This window comes from Lycorma delicatula, chromosome 1 (assembly GCF_047948215.1).
Source record: "Lycorma delicatula isolate Av1 chromosome 1, ASM4794821v1, whole genome shotgun sequence".
NCBI classification, from domain to species: domain Eukaryota; kingdom Metazoa; phylum Arthropoda; class Insecta; order Hemiptera; family Fulgoridae; genus Lycorma; species Lycorma delicatula.
In genome coordinates this window covers 361,319,246-361,347,000 of record NC_134455.1, presented here as the reverse complement: position 1 = coordinate 361,347,000, position 27,755 = coordinate 361,319,246, and the positions used below count along the sequence as shown (strand labels likewise).

General features: G+C 29.5%; 1 protein-coding gene across 1 annotated transcript; it reads left to right on the top strand.

Moving 5' to 3' along the window:
* Positions 1–210: 210 nt before the first annotated feature.
* On the top strand, positions 211–27,755 carry LOC142317933 (uncharacterized). Its single transcript, XM_075354471.1, has 5 exons — positions 211–327; positions 10,859–10,963; positions 23,456–23,584; positions 24,382–24,828; positions 27,747–27,755. The coding sequence occupies exons 1-5, from the start codon at positions 211–213 to the stop codon at positions 27,753–27,755; spliced, it is 807 nt and encodes a 268-aa protein (XP_075210586.1).

Below are 27,755 nucleotides of genomic sequence, written 5' to 3'. Positions count from 1 at the left end.
ATTTGAAACAACTTGAAATAAAAATATAATAAATACAATATTTAAAAAATTTCTATCAAAATATTTTCATTAGTTTTTATGGCCATTTTTCTGTTCTTACCATAGCGTCACTTGATTTTATTTGGTTTTTCATTTCTCTACTGCTACGTTCTGAAACTCGTTGACCCATTCTCTCTTTATTACATGTGTCACCATGTTATGAAGTCAAGCATGGCTGCTATGTTATCGCATCTAAAAGAGTGTGTAGAGATTGAATTTTTAACAGCTGCAAAAATGAATCCTAGTGATGTTCGTTGTCATCTAAAAGGCATTTGTGGTGATGAAATTGTTAGTTGAAATAGTGTGATTTTCATTTTCTGATTTTTCATCAGAAAATGTAAAATTGTAAAGGGAATATTGAGGATGAAAACTTCAGTGGTCAACCAGTTTCTGTAACTGGTGAGAAGGACCAAAAGGAAGTGGATGAATTGATTCAAAATGACCTCCACATCATACAATAATGGCACCCAGGTTGACATGTTGAAAGAACAAATGGACACACTGCACAACTGGGCTACTGTGAAATCTGTTTGCAGTGAGTAGTCTTGTGAATTTCAAATTTTAACCTATTCCACACCTTCTGTACTCACCAGATTCAGTGCCCTATGATTCTCACTTCTTTCTGCAATTAAAGAAAGATATTATGGGGATTCAGTTCACCATCCATGGTGGGCCGAAGAATGCAGTGAGGTCATAAATCTAGGAAAGATCGCCAGTATTCTTCATTGATGGAATGAGAAAACTGATTCACCAATGGAAAAAAATCTGTAGCTGTAAATAGAGACTAAGTGGGAAAATAAATATAAGTTTTTGTAGCAAATAAAATGCACTTTTATATCATATCTGTTTCATTGCGCAAGTTATGAATGACCGTACATTATATTGTAGCCAACTTTCTTAGTCTCCTTTTCCTATGTTAATGAAAAAAGTATTTAGCTGGTTGTATGATAGTTTTTGTTTTCATTTCAATGTATAATAAAAGTTCCACAATGTATTATGACCAAAAACAGCATCACTTTTTTTTACCTACGACTTCATCTTCCTATAATATATGTATGTAACATGTATGCTTTTCATTGCAATACTAAAATGAAGTAAAAAATTTCTTTTTTATTTCAGCAAAGTTAGAGAACTAGCTTATAGGTTGCATGCTTGTATTTGTGCGTTAGTAAGTTGGAGAGTTAGAAAGTATAATAGAAATCAGTAACTTAGTTACTAGAACTATAATTAACTATGGCAATTTTTTAATATTCTTGGTAATTACAGGTGGTATTCTTGGATATTTTTGTTTTTAATTGCATGCAATCAAGCAAATACAAGTTTTGAAATGCATTGAAGAATTTGGTTTAAGCAATAGCAACTACAATACCTTACTGAAATTTCACAATATTTTTTTTAGATTACCAGTATACCCATCTTCCTAATGAGTTGAACCATTAAATACAAGTATAATGCTTGTTTCATAACAGAAATACATTAATGATTTACTTAATCACATTAATGTACAATGAATGACTGTTCCAATTTTCTTATTTAGTGATCAGTAAAACATTTACGATACTGGAAGCTTAAATTGAAGTATCTTTCTCTGAGAGTAATACATAATCTATATGTTCATTATACCACTAGACCCCTATAATGAACAGAGTGAAGATATTTTCAAGGTTGCCACTTGCATTTCTCTGGTTGACATGCTGATTAGTAATAGTATAATTGGCTCAATAAAGAAGATAAAAGTAAATAACTTTCATCCTTATTAACAGCATTAAGTCTTGCATGTGATGGTTATTATTCATGAGAATGTCTATATTGTCTTCAAAAGTGGCTAACTCACATAATCTACAACGTTATAGTTATGCTACTTTACCTACACATATCTGTACTTGAACGACTGTTTATTGTTTCTGCTAAGTTAGAAGAGAAAGTTTTTTCATTAAGTAATGGCAGCAAAGTAAGGTAATGATGTTATTAACAAAATATATAAGTTTAATTATATTTACATTTAGTTATTATTAATTTAATTTCTAATACATATGTAGAAATAAATAAATTACCGTTTGTCTAATTGTAATTAAAAATTATGTTTTAAAATGTAATACTGAAAATATGACAATATAAAAGTAGTATTCCCAACATTGTGACTGGATTTTGAATTACATATTTTTTTTCTATAACCTCTTGGACCACTGTTAGGTATTGCTTCAGATGATGAGATGAATGATTTGTAGCATGTGAAAATCCCATGTCTGACCGGGATTTGCACCTGGGACCTCTGGATGAAAGGCTGAGACTCTACCACTCACGCCACAGAGGCCAGTGAATTTACATACTGTAAATTTACAACTAAACAAAGCCTTATCAATTGTTAAAAGTAGGTGGTATCTTTCAGTAAATGTAATGAATAAAGTAGAAGCACAAATACACCTCACTTTTTAATTTCATATGATGTATGCGATTGATTTCATCATAATGAAATATTTAATAAAAATTATAACCGTGTTATTTTTATCAGATCTGTTTGGCAAAGAAACGTAAATGTAAATATTTAAGTTAAATGCAGATTATTGTTTTAATATGATGTGATATATAACTTATTTAGTAGCCAATTACAAAACCGCCAGAAAAGAATTAATAAAATCAATTATTTTACAACTTTTAAGTACCCGTCAGCAGAAAGTTTTCCCGCCATGCAATAATGCAATTAAAAAAAAATCCGTTCATAAAAACATTCTATGCCAATTGTAGTGTTCAGATTTATTTTATTCGAAGTTTTATAAATGCCAAATATAAAATAGATAGCCTAACAAATTTTGGTAAATAAAGTGAAGACCGACTGGATTAGAATATAGATGAATACAATAAATTATAATTAAAGAGGTCTAGGAAATGATTAATTAAATTTCCTGAAAATAACCTTCTTGTAGAGTGTGGGTAGTTTTATATCTGCTTACTTTTGTTTAGGTTCCAGAAGAAAACAGAATTAATAAAAATATGTATAAATAAATTGTATTCATTTCATTTAATTTTAAAAAAAATAATTCAGTACGGTAAACATTTTTATTTTATTTTATCATATGTACGGCATAGAGTGTTGTTAAATCTCTTTGGAATTTTAAACTGCCAGCGACCGTTGCTGTTATTCGTGTCCATTATTGGTATTACAGAAAATTCAAGATTGTTGTGCATGTGGTTTTTATTTTTGTGGTTTGAAGTTTAATTCTTTTATGTAAGTAGGTTTTTTAAATACGTTAAAGTAATCCAGATTTTCTCTCTTTTGGATGTAATTTGTGCATATTTATAATTTTTTGTACTTTTATTTTACGGATTAACTGTAAATAATTTTTCATTCTCTTGTCGTCTCATAGCTGTGGAAGAAGGTATTACTTCTATTTATTACTATTACTTGTTTGTATTTTCTACTCTGGGTAAATCCATTTGAAGTGTCCCAAAAAAACATAAGCGGTTGCTTGACCAATTGAAAAAAAATAGAAACCCAATTGTTTCGTACATGTCTCAGGACCTTAAAACTATCTTTGTTTTTATTTAAGCAGTTTATCTGTGGTGACCATTTTTGTTACGGTGCACATATCTATTTTTGTGATTGTAAGGGTTTACAGAAAAAATCATAACTAAAAAACTATTGGTCCTATTGGATCCTGGAAGGATGAAACAAAAAGCAACTTTATCATATTTTCTCAATGTAAAAGATTGGTCCAGTGGTGTATTTACCTACCTCTCATCTTTCTATGAGAAAATTACCAATAAATTTGAACATGAAAAAAACGATGAAATTTCATTTTTAGTAATTTTTTTCAAGAGGCAGGAATGGCATACACAATTTGAATTATTTTTCTATATGTAGGTATATTGAGATTGTAGGTTTTTTATATGTAGGTATATTGATTGTAATTACTAACACTATATGTTAATAATTTTACCATAAATAATATTAATGGTGATATATACTTACTGCTATGTTTTTATTAATTTTGAAAACTAATTTTTTTTTTTTTAATTCAAGTTTTGGCTTTAAATAACTCTGATGGTGCTGGTGATAAAAATCTCAAATTTGCACAACTTACACTGTTATTGTAGATGTTTATGGCAAATAAAAAAGTTTCTTGTATATTGTACCAATAAAGAAGTTATAACCTCTCAAAAATCTTAAAAAACCTGTTAAAAGCGATACCATTTTGACTCGCTAAACAAGTGCTCCAAGGGGGTTTCTTGTCTCTTCTTTGGACTTTAATTTTTTATATTTAGTCCCTATTTTGTTGAAGTTGACATTTTCAATATTATTAAATAATTATTTTAAAATTATTGAGGTAGGTTGTAATTTAATGATAACCAATACCAGTAACCTAATACAATTTTAATTAAAAAAAATCTTGTAAAACCTACCCAAACTGAGATTTCAATGAGTAGGCTACATATTTTTTCAAGAATACATTTTTATTTTTATATTGGTTTATTTTTGTAAACACTATTGAAGAAAAAATAAATTGTAGCAAAATTTTAATTATTCTTCAATGAAATAGCCTGTTTTTTGTAGCAATGAAAGTTTATTATTTAGTGTGGTTAACAAACAGCTGTGATATCTCTTCTAATAATTCTCTTGAAATTGTGTGAGAATGACCCGTCACAGTAGTTAATTCAAGTGGTGTCATGTGGTCTCAGGACTTTGCAGATCGGTACCCACACTTTGTCTTGTTGAGACTTTTGAAATGATGTACGTGGCCATGCTAGGTGGAAAAATGAACCTGCACACATTTTTCGAGGCTAATATCTACCGCTTCTATCCATCATTGATAGTCATATACAAAAGCAATAGTCTTTTTCCATGAGTGAAAGTGGTACAATACTTGACACAGGATGATCTTCATAGTCCGTGGAGTTTGAAGTAAAGTAACATCTTTCAATGCCTTTTGACACAGGAACATACTTATGGTAGCTTCTAGTATCTTAGTTTTTAATTAATTTTGATTGAAGTGATACACCAAAATGCTACAAGCAGCATCCAATTGTTCAATATTGTAATGTGGGACAATATATTGCTCTTGGTCTTTGCATTCATATAGTTCTTTGTTCTGCTGAGAAAAAATATTTTTGAAACACAAAGAAACTGGTTTTTTATGAGTTCTCAAAGTGTTGCAAAAGAACTGTCCATACAGGTGACTGTATGTTGTCAAAAACATTTTCACGATATTTTCAAACACTAGTGACATCTGAATTAACATGTAAAAAAATAGGTTCTTGGTTTCCATCACTAAATTCACAAATTTTAATGAGTTCTTGTGGCAGTATAATGTTTTGACACTTAATCAGATAAATTCCTATGGAACATTGTTCTTCCTTTGTTTTACTTGAAAAATAATGTGAAATTACTTGAAAATAATGTAAAATTTTAACTAATTTTAAAATTGCTAATAATATTTTTAAGTAAAAATTATTTATTTAAACACTTCCAAACACAGGATAATTTGAGACACTTGGTAAAGTTGTGAACAGGTCACTGACTAATGTCAGACTCACCAGTCTGTAAATGCAAAGCTAAATGATGCAACAAGCATCTGAATTAACATGTAAAAAAATAGGTTCTTGGTTTCCATCACTAAATTCACAAATTTTAATGAGTTCTTGTGGCAGTATAATGTTTTGACACTTAATTCAGATAAATTCCTATGGAACATTGTTCTTCCTTTGTTTTACTTGAAAAATAATGTGAAATTACTTGAAAATAATGTAAAATTTTAACTAATTTTAAAATTGCTAATAATATTTTTAAGTAAAAATTATTTATTTAAACACTTCCAAACACAGGATAATTTGAGGCACTTGGTAAAGTTGTGAACAGGTCACTGACTAATGTCAGACTCACCAGTCTGTAAATGCAAAGCTAAATGATGCAACAAGCATAATTGAGCATGTTGCAACATGAATTTTCCTGATGACTGGAAATGATTTCAAGCGCCTGTTATAACATGAGCACTGCAACTGAATGGTTGAAACAAGTCTATTTCAACTATAGTATTAAGTATCAAAATTTTAAAGTGCCAAGAAGACAAGAAACCTCTTGGAGCAGTTATTTAGTTAGTCAAAATTGTATCGCTTTTAACAGGTTTTTAATGACTTTTGAGAGGTTATAATTTTTTTATTAGTTAATACACAAGAAACTTTTTTATTTTCTATAAACAAAAACACTGCAAGTGGTGGAAATTTGAAATTTTTATCACCAGCCCCATCAAAGTTATTTGAAGCCAAAATTTAAATCATGTAAAAAGATTAGTTTCAAAAAATTCATAAAAATTTAGGGGTAAGTATATCACCTTTAATATTATTTATGGTAAACTACTAACAACAGCTACATATAAAAGAATAATTCAAACTTTATGTATGAATTTCATTTTTAATTTTATAGTAGAGTAATTTTATAGTGTTTTTGTAGCTTATGGAACTCTTTTCTTATTAATAAATTTCTATTCATGATCAGTATCAAATTCTGGTTAGGCGTGACATTTTTCATGCACTATAAAATTCCATTTCCATGTTCCATGCACAAGCTTCATGCTTATATTGCGATATAAAAAATAAATATTGTTTACAATCAATTTTTATGAGAAAATATAATTATATTTTCTCATTTAGTAAATGCTAACTATTATAAGATTAATATTTTTCTAATCTTACTGACACTACTGTCAGTAAGATTAGAAAAACTAAATCATGAGAATTACTGCAACATTTTAACAAATTATTTGATTGCAGAAGCTTACAATTTGTAGAAAGCAACACCACCTTGTAAGGTGATGTTGTAACAGGTAACAGCATTTTTAATATTTAGATTTGTGTGACAACATTTAGCAAAAGAAACATTTCTTAGGTTTTTCCATACAAAACTTGTCACAGTAAAGTCGCCTAATAATTATAATAATTTAACTGTGGCTGCGCTGTTTGTGTATGGTGAGTGAATTACATATACAATTTATTTTACGTTTATAAATTGTACAATAAATCAAACATATTTACTTTGTAGCATTAATTTATTGTTTTTTAGTACAACTGAAAGAGGAGGAACTGCTTGACATGATGAATGGTGATAATAAAAAAAGATCTCTAACAATTGAAGAGAGCAGACCAGAAAATTTAAAAGTTGAAAATGAAGTGGTAAGTGTTAGATTTTATATACAGTGGCACACCCAATTATTTAGATGGACATTGCAAGGCCAAATCTGGATAATTGAAAAGGGTAATTTAAAAAAGGTTGTGGTATATATTGCACATATAATTCTATATTTAATGAGTAATACAATAAGTAAAAAAAAATAAAAAGTTAATGTGTTTCAGTTAAATTAAGAAGAAATTTGGAAAATGAAAATACAATGTACAGTGTAAGAAAAAAGAGATAGTAATATGGTACAAAATATACAGTATACAGACATTTGCTTTTATAATCAGTTTTACAAAGGTTGGTGTATATATATATATATATATATATATATATATATATATATATACACGTTTTTACTAATATTTGTTGAGTTGCAATTAGGCAGTTAAGTAACACTGTATTATAAATATTAATGTAAAAAATTCCTATTTAAGCAAAGATTTGTTTCAATGGTTTAAATTTTCAAATAATATAAAGTTTGCTTGTCTGGATTTAAGCAGTTCAATTAGTTGGGCCATCTGGAAAATTGGCATCCCACTGATTATCTTTTCATTATAATTATCTAATATGTAAATTTTAAATTACATACCTAGAATTTATTTCTTAACTCGTATATATATTTAGCCCACCCTGCTGGTCTAGTTGTTAATATGTGGCAAATCAGTTGTTTAACAGCTGATTTTTGAAGTCAAAAAGTTCTAAAGTTCAAATCCTAGTAAAATTTCATGATTTTATAGAGATCTAAAATCTAAACCATGGATACCTATGGACTTCGGTTGTTGGGGTTCCATTAACCATATGTCACAGGAATGGTACGCCTGAGTGTACAAGACTACACATTGTTTACATGTCATACATATCATCCTCATTTAAGTGGGCCATGGTGGGGTAGCTTTATTGTTCACTAGTTGGTTACTAGTTTCTAAAAGAGTAATGACAATATTAGTGGTGTAGCCATGATTAGGAGTTTTTACAATTTGTGTGTCTGCACCTACATATGCTATCAAGTTTTATTTATATATATCCAGTTTCTGACTCTGAAATGTCTTAATATCAAAGTGTGCTCTTTTTATTCTAATAAAGTGAATGAAGTTTAGCCTACCTTTCCAGTAAACTTTCATCATCTGCTAAACTTTTTTCTGGTGTAATACATCTCTGAATTTTTTAACAAGATAGTCAATAATCGATTTTATTTTTTGAAGATTTATTAGTATTATTATCATCATCAGTAAAATTGAGGAAACACAATAAGAAGTTTGATTCTTTGGGCTAAAACTTTTCCAAATCCAAGAGTTGTAAAAAGGAAATTGTTTGTGTAATAACATTCAGTTTATGGCTTTCAGGTAATTCCTGATAGCATATATACAGCTACAAACAAAAGCATCTCATAATTATCAGTCTGTTTCCACAGGTGAAACCTCAAAAAGTGGTTTATTAATTTGTTTTTTTTTTTTAAGAAATCTTTGATATAAAGATTAGTTTGCTTCACTAGAATGTCAACTAATTTATTTGTAAAAAATAACCCGAATAATGAATATACATTGTTAGGATCATCAATTGGGGAGCTTATACCTGGAGTACAAGTAAATATTTGAGCATTGCAAAGCTTTGTGGTAACGTCATACATCAGCCATTCTAAGCTCAATGTTTTGTATTTTTTTTTTGGCAGCAGATGCTCAAGGTGTTCTAAATATCTGAATAGGATGTTCAAGGTCATCTGAACAGGATGTTTTAAATCCTGTTCCTCATCATGCTCATAATCTGTAATATCCCCACGAAAATGAGAATCACTCTCTGAATCGGTGTCAGCTAAATCATATAAAAGTTCAATTGTATCACTAACATTTACTCATAATGAACCGGCCATGTTGAACTAATAAATATCATTTACAATCTCTAATTATTATGTAAGTAATAAAGGCTGGAGTAAACAACTGCATTGTTAATTATTTATGTATGGTCACATCCATGAACACAAACAATTGGAAATAAAAATGACTGAAAATTACACAAAAATAATAGTAAAATTATTAAACGATAAAAGAAAACAATAGATTACATAAATAAATAATAAAAATAACGTAAACTCAACTTATGGAGCAATCAAAACTACGAAAACAAATCCATAGTAACACCTGTTCAGAATGCTCTAAGAATCGAAGACATATAGAATAGAGAAACAATATGATACTAGCGTTTCAGCATTAAATTAGAGTAAAAATGGAACTAGACTCTGTTATGTTACAGTAACCCATCAACAAACACAATAAAATGGGTCAATTCATAATGCTGAATTATTTCATCAGTGGCACTTTTCAGCAAAAAAGTGGATGACGAATTATTTCGTCAAGGAAATTTTTATCAGGGTAGTTATTTGATGAGTTATTTCATCAAAAACCATGAAGGGGGTTAAATAACTTGCTATTAATGTCAGTATTTGGTGTCATAAGTTTAAATGATTTATGTTTGGTTGAATTGTAGTTTTAATCTCGCTTGTCTAATCAAATTCCTTTTACGTTCCTGTTATTTCCTACATTTTTCCCCTGGAAACCTGAAATATTTTGCAATTGTCATAGTAAATATTCTTTGATGTATTTTTCTGTTATTTTTATTTCTTCTATATCTTTTTCAGTTTCTCTGTTATTATTTTTTAGATTTTTAAAGTGTATAAATAGCTTGTTAGGGTTCATTCTTTGTAGATGACCGACCATAAAAGGTGATTTTTCTTTTTCTGATTAAATCTAATATTTTCTCCATGTTCATTATTGTGTCTTCTTTTCTGTCTTTGATGGGCTGAAAGACCCTTTTTTTTAATATTGTTCATTCATTTGTCTATTAGAAGTTGTCAGATGTTCAGTCAGACATAGAGCTTCTGATCAAATGTGACTGTTCAGTACTGCCTTATTTTATCATTCAGTGATATTAATTTTCTGCTGTAGGTGTTTAGTTAATTGATAGATTAGGCACTTTACTGTGTTTGGACCTAATGGCTTCTTATTTAGAGATGTTTGACTTCAATAATCTCTTCTGGGTATTTTAAATCTTCAATTTCAGTAATTTCCTGTGTGTTATTAGTTTATTTGACAGCTAATTAAATATCATTATAAGAAATTTAGAAAAGTAACCAGACAACAGTACTGTCTTTTCATAACTTCAGCTTACAGGAAGAAGAGCCTTATTGTGCTTCTGAATTGCTGAATCATTTGAAAATCTTCCCACCAATTTATTTAAAATAAAATTAAATATTCTCTTTTATGGAAACAACATTCCTCTGTTGATGAATTTTTAAATAATACTAATTATAAAAAAAACACAATTTATTTGCATTCCGATCAACTTGTATTTAAATATATGCTCAAAATAATTTTCAATAGCGCTCTGAATTGTGAATTATCTTTTTGTGACTTTTTTCATTTATACCTTAACATTATTTCATGTGTTTTATGTAAACAATTAATATAGACTTTGATCGCATCTATTTTTATCATATAATTTGTTTTTCTATTAATCTATTTTATGATGACAGTATATCTTCATAATAAATGAATTTACAATGGTATAATTAAGTTTGTTAGAATAAAAAAAGATATTTTATTGAATATTAATTAATTTCAACATTTTTGTAAGGTTTTTTTTATCTTATTTTTAAAGGAATCCGAGATCTCATTAAATGATGACATTTCACCTAGGATTAATCTTAAAATTAATGATGTACACACTGTAAAGGCAGAAGAGATAGAATTTTATCCGGGTCATGTAAGTATTTATAATTATTGGATATTGTAACAAACATGATTTGCCTCTTGTTAATTTCATTACTGTATATATATAAATACCTCTCACAATTTAATATCCTTTGACAACATTTGGAACTATTGCATTCTTTCTTTCCATACTACTTCTGCACATTCTAATTTGAATTTAGTTGTCAAACAGAAAACATGTCGTTTATCTTGTCACTTCAACAACATTATTTTTCTCTCCTTATCACACACTATGAATTTATTTTTATTTAATTTTAAAGTAGATTTATATTATTGTAGCTTATTGAACTGTTTTCTTATTAATAAATTTCTATTCATGATCAATATGAAATCTTGGTTAGGTGTGACATTTTTCATACACTATACAATTCCATTTCCATGTTCAACCGGAAAATCTCCACTACTACATACATATACTCATATTTTCTTGATTGTAAAACTTACTTATATTTTAGATTGAAAACATATCTAAAAACCTTCTTCTCAGTTATGCTGAGAAACTTGGGTAAAAATTTGGTTGATATTGATTAAGGACTTTCTTTGTTTATCCCGAACAAACAAAAACCCACGTACTCTTTATATAATAGTATAGATATAGATAGGAAGTATTATCAGCAAGTACTGCTTTGTTAAAGTGAAGCTTAATTCTAAGAATATATATTAAATTAATTTTAAGTTCACCCAAAAAGATTTTTAATTTGAAAGTTGTTAAAAAAAATTTACAGATTGCTGGCATGCAGAAATAAGAAAATGAGTGAAAAATCTCATACACAACCCAGCAGCTGTTTTTAACATATGAATAGATTTTTTAAACAACTTTGTGTTCATTCAAAACAAATAAATTTTGCTGCTTTTATAAAATAAATTCTAATTTTCTTATCATTAAACTTTAAAATCCAATATCTTCATTGTTTGCATACTGTCTAATTCATAAACTATCTACAATGCTAACTTCACTCATTGTAAAGTTCTTGTTCAGCTATTTATTATTACTGTACATCCATTCTCAAAATTGAATATTTTCTCCATGTATGTTAAATAGCTGAAACCAATCAAACTAGATAAACTACCTGATGATTAACATCATATCGGCCGCTTAGTATGAGAGGTGTGCAGCAGTATCTGACCCGCTAGACACAATCAATGTAATAGATATCATGTTGCAAGAGTTGTGAAGTGGACAGTTAAGGCCAGTCACTGTCATCTGTGCAGATGGGTGGTGTCTGTATATTTTTAGTTCATGTTGGATTTTGGAATTGAAATCTTACTGCTGGTTCATGGCAGTTTAATAATTTTTTGAAGTACTTCCTATAATTTTGCAATTGTCTTTGTTGTTAAGGCCTAATTTTCCATTTTTATTCTCAAGCAAAGGCTGGGTAATTTGTATTTGGTAAATTTTTAAATTTATTTATTTATATTTAATTTAATGGACAGGCATGAGACCCATGAATGCAAAATCATAAATACATAATAAAATAGAAAATCATGTTTTTTTTTTGTTTTACATCGGAAGTGGGAAAATATGTTTAAACCAAATGCTCAGTAGCCTGTACATACTGGGTGTGTGAGGTTCACCGCCTACTGCAGTGGACTAGCTAAAAACCCACTTCTCATGCAATGTGGTGCTGGAACTGACGTAAAGGCTCAACCTCAGCACCACGTGCGTCACGGGTACCCCTCACATTCATACAAATATTTACACACCACATTCACATGATATTTACAACTCAATATATAGTATACAAGTAGATTCTTAACCCCACACAGCTATGCTGGCCTTAGATGGCAGGGGAGCCATTGCTGATAGCAGTGTCGAGACACCCTGCCATCTGCCCCCAATGACGGTGCCCAGCACTACCCTCAACTGACATTCTTGCTGCCCACCTCATGTTCTTCCTTTAGTAGTTTCTGGTGGAGCGCTCACCAGAAACCACTGTGAACACTTGGTCCAACCCTCACCGAACAAGAGTATCAACTGCATGACCCCCCAGCGAGTCCAAACCATCACATGGCAATTCTTCCTTCCACCTGGGACACATGAAAAAGATGTGCTCCATTGTGTTAGTTTCTTCACAATACTGACATTGATCTGTACACCTCCTTCCAATCCTGCAGACGTAGACCCCAAATGACCCACGGTCTATTGACCAATACAGCTACCTCTAGGATCAAAATATAGCTCTTAATTTCCTTTTGGATTCTTCCACCTCCTGCTATTCAATAAACATACGGCTCCTCGCCTCCTCTTTGCCTTCTGTGGTCTTGTCCCTTTTTTCCTTGGCTATGAGGTCCAATGGTGGCATTCCCACCACCACTAGTGAAGCATCCAAGGAAACTTTTTCCTATATAGTTGGGCCACCCTGATTGCAAACTTCCTATACATGCTGTTCAGTCTGAAGGCCTCCCACTTTACCGCCATCACATACAATATTGTATGTGATAGCAGTAGTATCCAGTATATCCAACACCACCGTAGATGCTAATATGTTGCATTTAGATGCCCTGGGACCTCCGACATTGGCCATTAGCCCCATCAGTGTTGAGGACATTCCCTCCATCTTTGTGGCCACCTAAAATAGATCTATCATTGTTTTTGTTAGTTAATTTTTTTAAAATCTTTGGAATCTTTGGAATCATTAGATAAAGATTCCTCAACTTTAACAGTATAATTAAAAAATAAATCTTAGACTAAGAGTATTACAAATATTTTGTTCTTAAATATATCTTAATAATAAGGTAGATCTATGTTGTTTTTGAAGCTTGTGGAAGTTTTTCTCATTAATAATTGTGTAAATTCTCAGTAGAGAACTGCTTCAAAAATTAAATTTTTTATAAATATTTTTGGTACATGATTATCAACAATATTGTTAATATGTAGTTGCAATTCTTAAAAAAAAATTCTATATTGGTGATAAATATCAAATCCGAGTCAGGTATGGCATTTTTCATTTGCTACAAAATTCAGTTTCCATGTTTCATGCACAAACTTCAATATTATATGACAATATGAAAAATAAATATCATTTACAATCAAACTCCTATTTAGTAAATGTTAAATGTTATAAAAATATCTGGTAAGAATTGTTGAGGTATAAGATTAAATTCAAAATCTTAGGCAACGTTATCTCTAAGGTAAATGATATTTACCATGATAAAAAATTTTACTGTAAGCAGTATTAAGATAATGTCAGTAAGATTAGAAAAAACAAACTCATGAGAATTACCACAAGTGTTTTAACAGATTATTTAATTGTAAAAGGTTACAATTTGTGGAAAAATCTATAAGTTGAGTTGAAACATTTTTTGATAATATTTTGCAAAATCTGGCATATTAAAGTCACCTAATAATAGTAATAATTTAACTGTGGCTGTCCTATATGTGTATGCTAAGCAAATTACAGGAGCAATTTTATATATTTAATAAATTATACAAAAAAATCGTAAAAATCTTTACGTTGTAGCATTCATTTTTTTGTTTTTTATTACAGCAAGTAGATTTACTACAGCTGAAAGAGGAACTACTTGATATCAAAAAAGATCATTTAGCAATTGAAGACACCAATTTGTATAAATCAGAAAATTTAGAAGTTAAAAATGAAGTGGTAAGTAAGGATATTAGATTCTGCATACAGTGAAAACACCAATTGTCCAGATGAACCTTTACAAGGCCAGATCTGGATAACTGGGTAAAAATTTACTTTAATAAGTTTTACAAAGGCTAAAATACATATATGTTTTTGCTAAATGAATTGCAAAAAGGTCAATTGAAAAATTCAGTAAAATAAACATAAATAAAATATTTCTGGTTGAAGTGAAGATTTATTTTTCAAATAATGTATTATTTTTTCTTTAATTTCTTAATTTGGATCTAAGCAGTCCAGTTTGTCAGACATCTTGAAAATCGGCATCCTACTGTATTGTTTTTCATCATTATGGCCTTGCATGTAAATTTTGGATTCCATGCAGTTCATTTGTGAACTCGTATATATTAATTATTTAGCAGATTAAACTTTTTATAGTCCTTTTTTTTTCTCTCTACATAAATGTCTATATGTACGATAGAATATTCTTTCAGCCTCTGCAAAGCACGGAATTAGAGAAACACTCTTGCCTCTAATTTCTTACTTCAAAATGCCTTCAGGCCTAAGCTCATTCTCAGTGATAACTTTTATAAATTCTTTAACTGTTCACAATTTATATAATAACTATTAGCTTTTTACATGTGTAAAAATTGTTTGTTTTAAATAAAAATTAATAAAACAAATTTTAAACTTCTAAAAATATTCGAAATGTTTTTAAAGATTTTTTATTAATTTTTATTTAGCTTTGTAATTTTTCCAGTTTTATTCTGTAGATCAGTCAGGGAAATTCCCAATTCTTTCATATCTTCTGTAATTTCTTTGATCCATCCTACTTCTAGCTTTTGGAACCAGAGCTTTTCAATGATATTTCATGACAGTCGTGTTTCCTTGTGTCCTTATGAGATGACCAAAGAAAGAGATTCTTTTTTTCCGCATAGTATCAGAACAGGCTCTATTTCTCGATACACCACCTCATTTGGCACAATCCACCATCGGCCTTCTTTTTGGTGTTTTTTATTGATACACGTTCCGACAATTCTCCTCTCTATTTTCAGAATTTTTTCAATTCGGTTTGTCTGAGTGATTTTGAAAAGGGTCTCGCTTCCGTAGGTGACTTCTGGCTGTACTACAGTTTTATAATGTTTAAGTTTTGCTTTAGTCGAAAGGCATTTTTTGTTATATGTTGACTGAGTTAATTTTTGGGATTTAATCATTTTATTTGTCCGGTTTTGCCATGTCACTTTTTCATTTAAATTATAAATTATTAAACCCCATGATATTTAAATTGCTTTACTATTTTAATTTTCTGATTGTTTACCGTAATGTGCTCTATTACCAGAGGATCTATGGCCATTAGTTCAGTTTTTTCGAAAGAGATATGAAGCCCTATCTTTTGTGCTAGGTTTTGAAGGCTCATGATTTGTGTTTTGGCTTCTTGAATATTATTTGCTAAAAGAGCGAGGTCATCTGCAAATCCTAGGCGATTTAGTGTGATGGAGTTTTTCTTAGTACCCATTTTTATATTTTTGGGATTTATTTCATACCATTTTCTCATGACAAATTCGAGGGCGCAGTTAAAAAGGAGTGGTGAGAGGCCGTCTCCTTGCCTCAATCCAGTTTTTATGTAGAAGGGTTGAGAGAGTTCACCTCTGAATTTCATTCTGGACTGGGTATTGGTTAAAGTTAATTTTATCATGTTTAAGAGTTTAGGGTGAAGGCCCAGGTTTCTCAGAATATTCAGCATGGTTGGTCGGTGTATACAATCATAGGCCCTTTTAAAGTCAACGAAGGTGATTATTAGTTGTTTTTTCCGTCTTTTAAATAAGTCCATCATAAGTTTTAGGGATATTATTTGCTCCGGGCAACCTCTCCATGGTCTAAATCCCCCTTGGTATTCCCCAAGTTCCAGTTCATGTTGGTTGTATATGATTCTAGACAGGATTTTGTATGTTTTTAATGCTTTATTATATGATTATCAGGTTTGTATTTTTTATTTGTATACCCATCAATTTAGTTTTCTATAATGTTATTTGTGTAAGATTATTTTACATATTTTTATGGGTAATAATGTAGTAATATTTGTATTACTGAAAAATTCTGGATTATATTTTTAATATCAATCAATGACGTATGATATCCATTTTTTTATAGCTATATTCTTTATACTAAAATTACAAAATTCCCATTTGTCGTTTATGTATTTATTGCTCTGTTTATAATGTACTTAAAAATATTAACCTTCTGGGACCAAATATGATTAGAATTCCTATTTATAATAATTTCATTTCAGGTAGGTTTTTTATATAATTCAGTTATTATTTGATTGTTTTTATTTTAATATTTACATCTAAATAATTTAATTTTCTGTTATGTTCCATTTCATATGTAAAATATAAAGTTTTATGATCTGAATTTAATTTATTTAAAATTACTTCATCATTATCTATAACTGGTTCATATATAACTAAATTATCATCCACGAATCTGACCCACAATAAAATTTAATATACGTTATTTATGCCATATACTATTATCAAATTCCTGCAATATATTTTTGACATTAAAGCAGATAAGGGAAATCCCATGGGTAAAATATTTTCTCATATGTAACAGGTTCCAATAAATTCAAAATAATTCTGCTTACACATGTTTCTAATTGCTAAATATTTATAAATTTTTTGTCTTCACCTGCTTTTATTAATTTATTTTCTATTGAGATTGTGTAATCAATGGGTTAATCTGGGAACATATTGGTTATATCTAAGCTAGTAATTATAGTTTTAATAATGTTTAACTTATTCAATTTATTAATTCATATCTGTTTTTTATATTTTATTTGTATTCTAAATTTATCTTTGATCTAATTGCTATATCAATAATTTTAGTAATAATATAACTTGGGGCTGTTTTGAAATTAATTAATGGTCTTGTTGTTATACCTTCCTTGTGTAATTTTGGGAAACCTGTAAGTTTTGGGGTACAAGGTATATGTGGATAATCTGATATGATATTTTAATTTATTATTATTATTAAATATTTCCTTGTATTTAACTATGGAATCTTTTTTTAATTTTTAAAACTTTATTGTTGGGTCATTAATTTTTTTTAAAACCATTTCATTTATATATTCATTTTATTTCTCAATTGAAATAACGGGAATTTTTGTTTTATCGTATTCTTCTGGTATTTATAAAATTAAATCCAACAATTGCAAAAAGATTACAAAATGTAAAAAGCTAATAGTTATTGTGTAATTATAAACAGTTTAAGAATTTATAAAAGATATCACTGAGGATGGGCTTAGGCCCAATAGCATTATGATGAAGTAAAAGATTAAAGGTGAGTGTTTCTCTAATTCTGTGAATTGCGAAGGCTATTGTGTATATATATATATATATATACGGGTGTAACATTTAGGATCAGACTTTTTAACTTTTCTCCAAAATAACATCTTTTAACAAAAGTCAGATTGAGCCTTCATGGGTTATGCTTGGAAGTATCCCAAACAAATAGGAGAAATTTGTTTGGTGAACTGAATCTAAAAAAACTTCATAGCTTCATTTATCATCAAATCACACCTCACTAGATCACATTTAGAGATGTAACTCGGAACCTAGTTTGACAGGTGTCCCCTTGAGAGGCGTCACTGAATGGTCTTTTATAAGAAATACACCACCTGCTGAACCAAGCAACACCAGAGTTTAGAAAAGGCAGCATTTGGATATGGTGGGCTGCCACTTAGAAGATAACATGCAACTTGGAAGCATTGGAATGCCCTAACACTACACACACAAATAAGAAAAATACAAAGTCCAAAATCAAACCATCTACATTTCCACACATAAAGTAAACTTGCTGCATCAGAATGGTAAACTAAAAATAATAACTGGCCGAATGGACCAATACAAAATTCTCATCATGGGTCTGCAGGAAATGAGAAACACTGACCAGGATGCCATGGAATCTCACGGATATAGACTCTGCAGAGGTATACCTGGAAAGAGAGTGATGAAAAAGTCCCACAGTTTTGAACTGGCTTTTTAGTCAGACTCAAAATAATAAACTCCATACAAGAATTCAAGTCACAATCTCCAAGAATCGCAACACTCACACCAAATGCATCTAATAAAATCTACACTATAATAAACAGCCATGCATCCACTAATAATAAAAATAATTCTCCAAAAGACCATAAAGAAACAGTATGGTTCTGGAATCTACTCGACCTAACTATAAATAACATAACTGAAATCCATGTTAAACAATTAATTGGAAACTCAATGCCCAACTAGACAGAGAAAGAAGACCACGACATAATCGGAAAATGGCCCGCCCAAAAGAAAACAAACAAAAATGGACAGAGATTCATCGATCTCTGCAGAAATGACAACCTAATCTTGAAATCCACATATTTCAAGAGGAAACCTTAAAAAATCAAAATCATAAAACACCTTGATTACATTATAGGAGAATGGTAACTAGACCGTCTTTATGGATAAACAGCACCACATTGAGATCTACAGTGTAAAAGTCATCCGAGGCGTAGACTCTGGATCCAATCACTATGTAGTCAAAATTAAATTTGCTTCACAAAGAAAACAACAAAATCAAGTCCTAAAACTAGAAGAAAAGACGATCCTGCCCGACTGGTCAAGAATGAAAATGACCAAAAAGCAACCAAAAAAATAACAATCACAGATAAACTCGAAGATCCAGTCATCAACATTAAACAAATTGCAGAAGAATTAGCCCCAATAAAATCCTGTACAAAAACATCAATGTTGGAATAGCAAATGTATCAGAACAGTGGAAAAAAATCTACTATTGCTATTAATCCCAAAAATTAGAAATATTCTTCCAAAATCTAGTAAAACAAAGAAAAGAAACCACCTGACCCCTAAGGAGAATAAAGAGACTACATCATTAAAAAAACACTGAAGTCAATATAAGAAACTGGCTAACAGAAATATAAACAATGTGGAAATCCTTGTTAAATATTTTAACGATATCCTAAATTGCGAAGAACCAACAATATTCTTAAACTTTAACACCAACACCACCAGAAAACATCAACCCTCCCACAATAAAAGTAATCTACCAACCACTGGGTGAGATGAAAAATTACAAAGCACCAGGAGAAGATCAGACTTTTCGAAAGATCTGAATATATGCATGAAGATCAGCAAAAATTGTCCTTCATCATCAGTTTGTCAACATCTAGATCAAAGAAGAACTACCAGAACAGTGGACGATAGCCCTCATCCATTGACTACACAAAAATGGGGGCAAAACAGACCCTAACAATTAACTGGGGAGTCTCACTCCTAGACACAACATACAAAATTCTTTCAAGAATCATCCTCAACAGGAGCAAACCACAACTCGAAAAAACCAGGAGAATACAAGGAAGGTTTCAGAGCCTGTAGGAGCTGCCCAGAACACATCTTGAGTTTCAAGCTAATAATGGATTACAAGAGGATGTGGTCATAATGTTTGTAGATTTCAAGAAAGCTTATGACTGCATCCCTACTAAAAATTCTAAGACACCTTGAACTACTTATCAAATTATAAACATGATAAAACTGACCCTTACAAACAGTGTCAAAGGTAAAATTCAGAGGTGAGCTCTCAGAACTTTTTGAAATCAAAACAGGATTGCGCCAACGCAATGAGTTCTCATGACTACTGTTCAACTGTATTTTAGAAATTGTAATTAGGGAATGGCTCAAGCTCTCAAAAAGTTGTCTACCAAAAGTTAAAATGGGTGGAAAAATTGAAACAAACCTTCCTAGTTTTGCTGACGAGTTGTCACTTGTAGCAAATGGCATTGATGAAACTAAGTCACTGATATTAGTACTTCAAAACATTACAAATAAAATTGGACCCAAAATTTAGTAACCCAATTTAAATACCTTGGAGAAATAGTAACAAACAATCTAAACAAACATTCCTTCATCTGAATAAGAAGAAAAATCTAGCTGAAGCACAAAAATGAACCTGGTACACTTATAATAAAAATGCCTATCAATAAATACAAAAATAAGACACTAAAACACAGTTATAAAACCATAAACCACTTATGCAGCAAACACTCTTCCACCTGAACAAACAATCAAAGACAGACAGATTCCAGAAGAAGGAAAGAAAAAATTAGAAGAACTTGCATGGATAAAAAGTATCTGAAAGATGGGCAGTGGTGGGAGTGTGCCAAACAAAATCATGTACAAAGAGTTGGAACCCATTACTGATATGCATAAGAGGAGATAAGGATTCTTTCGACATAATCATGTGGATGCAGTATTCAAGACTTTGGAAACTGCTAATGCAGTACAATCTCGACTCTGAAAATACAAAGGCAGGATGCAGATGATTGAGAGAAATGATAGGATCTGAAGGAAATTGGCATTACATCAGTAGACGCCACAGGTACGATAAAATTAAATGAGAAACTCATGAACAAAAACTCTTATAAGATAAAACCTCACAACACAAACATTTTCAACACTAGAAAGGGCACAAAGATTGAAATGTATGAAAAAGTAATGGGAGGACCACAAGGCCCAAACAGTCCCATCAAAGAGACATGCATAACAGACTGACTAAAATGATCCTATGCGGTCATAAAAGATAATAATAATATATATATTTAGCCCACCAGGCTGATCTAGTGTTTAACTCATCACAAAAAAGTTGTTTTAACAGCTGATTTTCAAAGTCGAAAGTTCTCAGGTTCAAATCCTAGTAAAAGTCAGTTGCTTTTATACAGATTTAAAAACTTAGCAGTGAATACCTGTGTACTCTGGTGGTTGGGGTTTAATTAACCATATGTCTCAGGAATCGATCTTCTGAGTCTCTACTAAACTAAACAAAGTGTAGTCTGATACATATCATTATCTCATTGAGCCATGGTGAAATAAGTTTACATGTTGTGAATCTTCTATGTATATATTTCTAATCTTACTGTGAAAACGATTAAATTATTTTCTATGGAAATAGTTCATAAATATTTATGAATTTAGCCATTCAGAGTTCAAGATCACAGAATAATAACTTAGATTCATGTTTGCCAGTTCACAGAGTTATTACTATATTTCAGTTTAATACTAGTCATACATTTTTTTTTTAAATGAATTTTAATGTTTTTGAAATATGAAAATGTTTTCCTTCTTAGTGTGGAAATTTCTAAAACAAGGGGCAGGACAAATACCAACATCACATTCCCGACAGTTATATTGTGATTCCTTTCTTATGTTGTTTGCATAACAAACAATACATCTTTTAGGTGCAATTTTTATTCTGTATCGGGAATATACGACAGGAAATGTCATTCTCAGAGTATGAGAGAATCATCTCCTACAGAGAGCCTACAATTTTTGGGAGTGACTTTGATGAATTTCAACATTTTGTTCAATAAGAACATTTTGTTCTTCTCAGAATTGAAGAAGAGTGTACTGGACTGTAAAGTTAAAAAAAAATGTATTAAAATTGTAGCTCCAGCTTTTTAATGTTTTTAGTGAATGGAGTCATATATAATTTATAATTTTCTGTTTAAAAGACCATTAGTTGGTTGCTTTAAACTTTCTTCCCTAGTTTTTTTTTAAAGTTTGATTTTGTTTCATGTGAAGCAACTAAAACACGTCTGGGCACAGTCATGGTAATGTTCTCTGATAGTTTTGATGTCCATTGTACATAAATTTCTGTGGTATAAATAATTGAGCTACTTGTATGTGGCTGACTATCACCTTTATTTCAGTGGTAATATCATGTTTATGTAACACTTGTGTATATTTGTTGCGTGAAGAAAATATTGCAAAACCTCTTCTCTTTCATTCTTGAGAATGACTACTGCCATTTTTATTAGTGATGTGTCTAATGTCAGGTCTTGCATTAATCATTCACTTGATATATATATATATACACTATAATTCACTTCTTAAATATTCAGGTAAAAAAAAAAAAAGTTACACAAATAAATATAAATAAAAATTTCAATGTATGAAATGTTTTACAGTTTTCAGCGAGTTTGTTGTTTTCATTATAAATACTTAAATTTTAACTTAGAGTGTATTTATTTTTGAAGATAATGGATGTTCTGATGTTTAACCAGACTGATTGATATGTACTGCCACATTGGCCAAAAAGATACTGTTCACTACAATAATGTGCCGGTACAGATGTCTGTGATAGTAGTTGCAAAACTCAATGATAATTTACACTTTGACAATGACATGTGGAAGCATGTGCTGTATTCACCTGACTTAGCTTCAATTAATTACTTCCTCCTCCCAAATCTGAAGAAATGGCTCATTGGACAAAGATTCATTTCTAATGATGCAAAGGTGAGAGAACTGCTTATTTCGCTGAGTTGGACAAATCACATCATACTGATAATATAAAAAAAGTTGGAAAATCTGGGTAAATGAATCAAATTGCAAGAGAATTAAGTTGAAAGTTTAAAAAAAATTCTTCAAAACCTTCTTCAACAACCGCCATATTTGTTTTAAATTGACTTATAAAATTAATTTTCTCAGAATTAAATTTGTGATTAATGTGTTTGCTATTTTTTTATTTTTTGCGAATACACTTTGAGAAAATAAAGTGTATAATATATATATATTAATAACAATTGTAATATTATATTAATAGTAAATTCATATAAAAATAAAATTAAAATAATTTTCTTCTTTTTTGGCTAAATTTTGTCATAATACTTGGATTTTTCTAAAATTTTTAGCAAGACAGATTTTAATGGTATTTACTGCCAAAAATATTTATTTTTATGATATGTGATTTGTATATAAGTGGTATTATTACTAAGTTCCAGTCAGAAACAAAAAAAAAAAAAAACATTTATTGGAAATTAATTAGTTTGTAATATGATTTCTTTATCTTTTTTTTTAAAGGAATCTGAGATCTTATTGAATGATGATGTTTCACCACAGGTTAATCCTAATATGAAAAGCAATGAACTTCGAATAAAAGATTTTCACACAGTGAAGACAAAAGATGGGATGGTATTTTATCCATGTCGTGTAAGTATTAGCAATTGGCTATTGTAACAAACATGATTTGTCTCTTGTTAATTTCATTACTGTATATATATATCATTGTGTTCGTTATGTATAGTAATGTTGTGAACAGTAGAAAGAGATATTTGCAGTCCATAACGAGGTCGCCTAATAAAGTTAATGGGACGGGCAGTGAATGCGTCGCTTACTTGATCCATTGCCTCATCACAACTGAAACCTTTGATGATTTCTGTCTCTTCTGTCTCTTAGAGGACGTTAAACTTTGACATAAAAGAATTGATATTCCATTCAGTTTGTACAAGCTGTTAAACATGTGTACATGATTGAAACTCCATTAACAAAAGCATGCACTGAATGGTTTTTGTGGGATCCATATCTTGATGGACTACAATCGCATTGGAGTCAGCTTGTCTGCACATCATACGCATATTCTACTGAATATTGAAAACACACTGAACAATTCTTCGAGATTTATGCTATCATTGAGTACTAAGAAGTTAGGACTGATTTCCTAAATATAGGCCATTTATTTTGGATACCTTTAGCCCAGACAATCTCTAAAGTTTCAGCTATGTGTATAGATATGCAATAGGATAAGTAAAGTTTTTTTATTATGTTAAACTTTACTTGTGAATCATGAAATAATATTCCAAACGATGTTTATTTTGAATATATGTTTAAAATATTCAGTTTTTTATCCATATTTTGCGGCTTTTTACAAAATAGAATAATGGTATTGTAATGGAAATAATTTTACATTAATTGATAATTACTTTTTAATTGTTGTTTTAATTTTACAGGTTATTATTGATAAATTAACCATCACTGCAAGTACTAACAATTGTAAGAGATGTGTAAATAATTCAGTATATGGTGGAATTATAAAACAAAAAACCAGTGAATGCAAGTGTGCGAATTGCGATTTAAGAACAGAAAATTTAGTGAAGGATATAAGTAATGAAAATGAGTTACCTCAGCATAAAGGAAAGAAATTGGTTTGTGAATTTTGCAATGAAAGATTCAGATGTAAATGTTATTTAAAGAGGCATGTTAACTGTCATGCTAAAGAGAAAGAAAATAATTCTAACTCTTGTCAAAAGTCTCTTATTCTTGAAAATAAGTTAAAAACACAACTTATTACGCACAAAGAAGAGAAAAATTATGTTTGTAACTTTTGTCAAAAGTCATTTAATCACAAAAGCAATTTAAAAATACATCTTAATATTCATACAAAGGAGAAGAATTATGTTTGTAACTTTTGTCAAAAGTCATTTAATCACCAAAGCAGTTTAAAATTACATCTTAATATTCATACAAAGGAGAAGAATTATATTTGTAACTTTTGTCAAAAGTCATTTAATTGCAAAAGCAATTTAAAAATACATCTTAATATTCATACAAAAGTGAAGAATTATATTTGTAACTTTTGTCAAAAGTCATTTAATCACAAAGACAGTTTAAAAAATCATCTTAATATTCATACAAAGGAGAAGAATTATATTTGTAACTTTTGTCAAAAGTCATTTAATCACAAAAGCAATTTAAAACTACATCTTAATATTCATACAAAGGAGAAGAATTATATTTGTAACTTTTGTCAAAAGTCATTTAATCACAAAGACAGTTTAAAAAATCATCTTAATATTCATACAAAGGAGAAGAATTATATTTGTAACTTTTGTCAAAAGTCATTTAATTGCAAAAGCACTTTAAAAATACATCTTAATATTCATACAAAAGAGAAGAATTATATTTGTACCTTTTGTCAAAAGTCATTTAATCACAAAGGCAGTTTAACAAGACATGTTAATATTCATACAAAGGAGAAGAATTATATTTGTAACTTTTGTCAAAAGTCATTTAATCGCAAAAGCAATTTAAAAATACATCTTAATATTCATACAAAGGAGAAGAATTATATTTGTAACTTTTGTCAAAAGTCATTTAATTGCAAAAGCACTTTAAAAATGCATCTTAATATTCATACAAAAGAGAAGAATTATATTTGTACCTTTTGTCAAAAGTCATTTAATCACAAAGGCAGTTTAACAAGACATGTTAATATTCATACAAAGGAGAAGAATTATATTTGTAACTTTTGTCAAAAGTCATTTAATCGCAAAAGCAATTTAAAAATACATCTTAATATTCATACAAAAGAGAAGAATTATATTTGTAACTTTTGTCAAAAGTCATTTAATCAAAAAAGCAATTTAGAAATACATCTTAATATTCATACCAAGGAGAAAAATTATGTTTGCAATTTCTGCCATAAGGTTTTTAATCGGCCTTCTGTTTTAAAGCGACATCTTAATATTCATAACTAATGAGAAAAATTATATTTGTAACTTTTGTCAAAAGTCATTTCATCTCAAAAACAATTTAAAAATACGTCTTAATATTCATACAAAAGAGAAAAATTATGTTTGTACCTTTTGTCAAAAGACTTTTAATCAAAATTCTGGTTTAAAATCACATTTAAATGTTCATACCAAGGAGAAAAATTATGTTTGCAATTTCTGCCATAAGGTTTTTAACTATAATTCTAATTTAAAGCAACATCTTAATATTCATACAAAACACAAAAATTATATTTGTAAATTTTGTCAAGTCATTTAATTTTTAAAATATTTGTGAAGTTCACAAGTGAGATTTCTTAAACAAATCACACGTTACATGTGTTTTTCTCAAATTCATTTTCACAAATAATGTTGATCTTGAATGAATCTAATACCTCATTCTGATTTTGTATTAAAGTTTACTCGCATATTTAAAACAAATAGGAGGATTCCTGCGCCTGTTGTTTGTATTGACCTCAAAAACCTTTTTTTTTTAATTTGTTATCAACATGTAAAAAAATGACTGCTTCTTTCAATATATTTGTCAATTTCTTAAAAATGTTTTCTTATCTTATCTCCTGGTTGTGAGTTATTTTCCTCTTTTTGTTACACACTAACATTGTTAAAAGTTCTCATAAACTTGAATATGAACAGAAACTAACATTTTGAAATACATGTCTCAAACTGTTGTGTTATTATTGCTATTATATTCTCAAATATATTCTATTCACAATAGAAAAAGGTTTTGGAAAGTATAGGAGCTGCAAACTTAAACAATAGAGGGCAGAGACTTGAGATGCCAGGTCTCTTACCACACTTTGAAATTTGATCTACTTCTGTACCACTTAACTCTTTACTGCTATTATTACATTAATGCTATCGTCGGTTCATAGCTGACCCAAAAATTGAAATTCTCACAATAATAAATATTTTTTTTTTGTTGACAAAATTATTGACCGTATTTGCAATGCAAAAACATACAAACATGGCTTTTTTGTTGTTTTATATAAAATTTAATGAGATTACCTGATTGTAGCATGTAAAACATCAAATTACTTAATATACATTATTTCAAATATCTATCATTGCATTTAAGAAATAAAATATTCAACATAATGTTTAGAATATATATAAATTAATAAAACTAATTTGATCTAAATATGTGATATACGTATGAAAATTGCAAATGTGTTTTTTGATAAAAAGATTAACAATTTTAATGATTTTTTTATTTCTTAATACAGACTACTTATGAAAATTTTTTACACGTATTATAAAATAAACGAAGTAATTAAAAATTTAAATAATCAAAAAATGTTCTATGTATGATGAAATTTAAAAATGTCTGATTCTTGAATGAAATGTATTTGTAACAATAAATTGTGATATATCAAAACTAATAGGAGACAAATATGTATTGAAAAATTGTAAAAAAATCTCTTTTTTACTATTTATTTTTTCCACACAGAATCTTCCCTTTCTAATCCACCCTGATATATTTCCCAATTTGTTTGTTGATGTGCTCTTCTCTTCTTTGTATTCCCTACAAGTTTTGTAAGATTTTTAAGGTTACTGAAAGGCGAGACATTCCTCTGTAATTATTGACTCCACTGTAAATTTTGTCTCCTCTTTTGTGTTAAGGATGAATTGGGGCAGACTGGCCATTCTTGCAGGATTTTTTCTGTCTTCCAAATATTTTCTGTAATAGATCATTGATTAATTAGCTAATAATCATACTTTTAAAAATTACACAGTTATTGGGTCCTCACCCGGATGCTTTATTATTTTTTAGAGATCTGATTATTCTTTATTTCTTGTTTATTCAGGGGACTTGA

Coding starts and splice junctions, on each gene's coding strand:
- LOC142317933 (XM_075354471.1), top strand. CDS start 211: ATGGCTGCTATGTTATCGCATCTAAAAGAGTGTGTAGAGATTGAATTT. Junction 328..10,858: donor GCATTTGTGGTGATGAAATT/GTTAGTTGAAAT, acceptor TTATTTTTAAAG/GAATCCGAGATCTCATTAAA. Junction 10,964..23,455: donor TAGAATTTTATCCGGGTCAT/GTAAGTATTTAT, acceptor TTTTTTTTAAAG/GAATCTGAGATCTTATTGAA.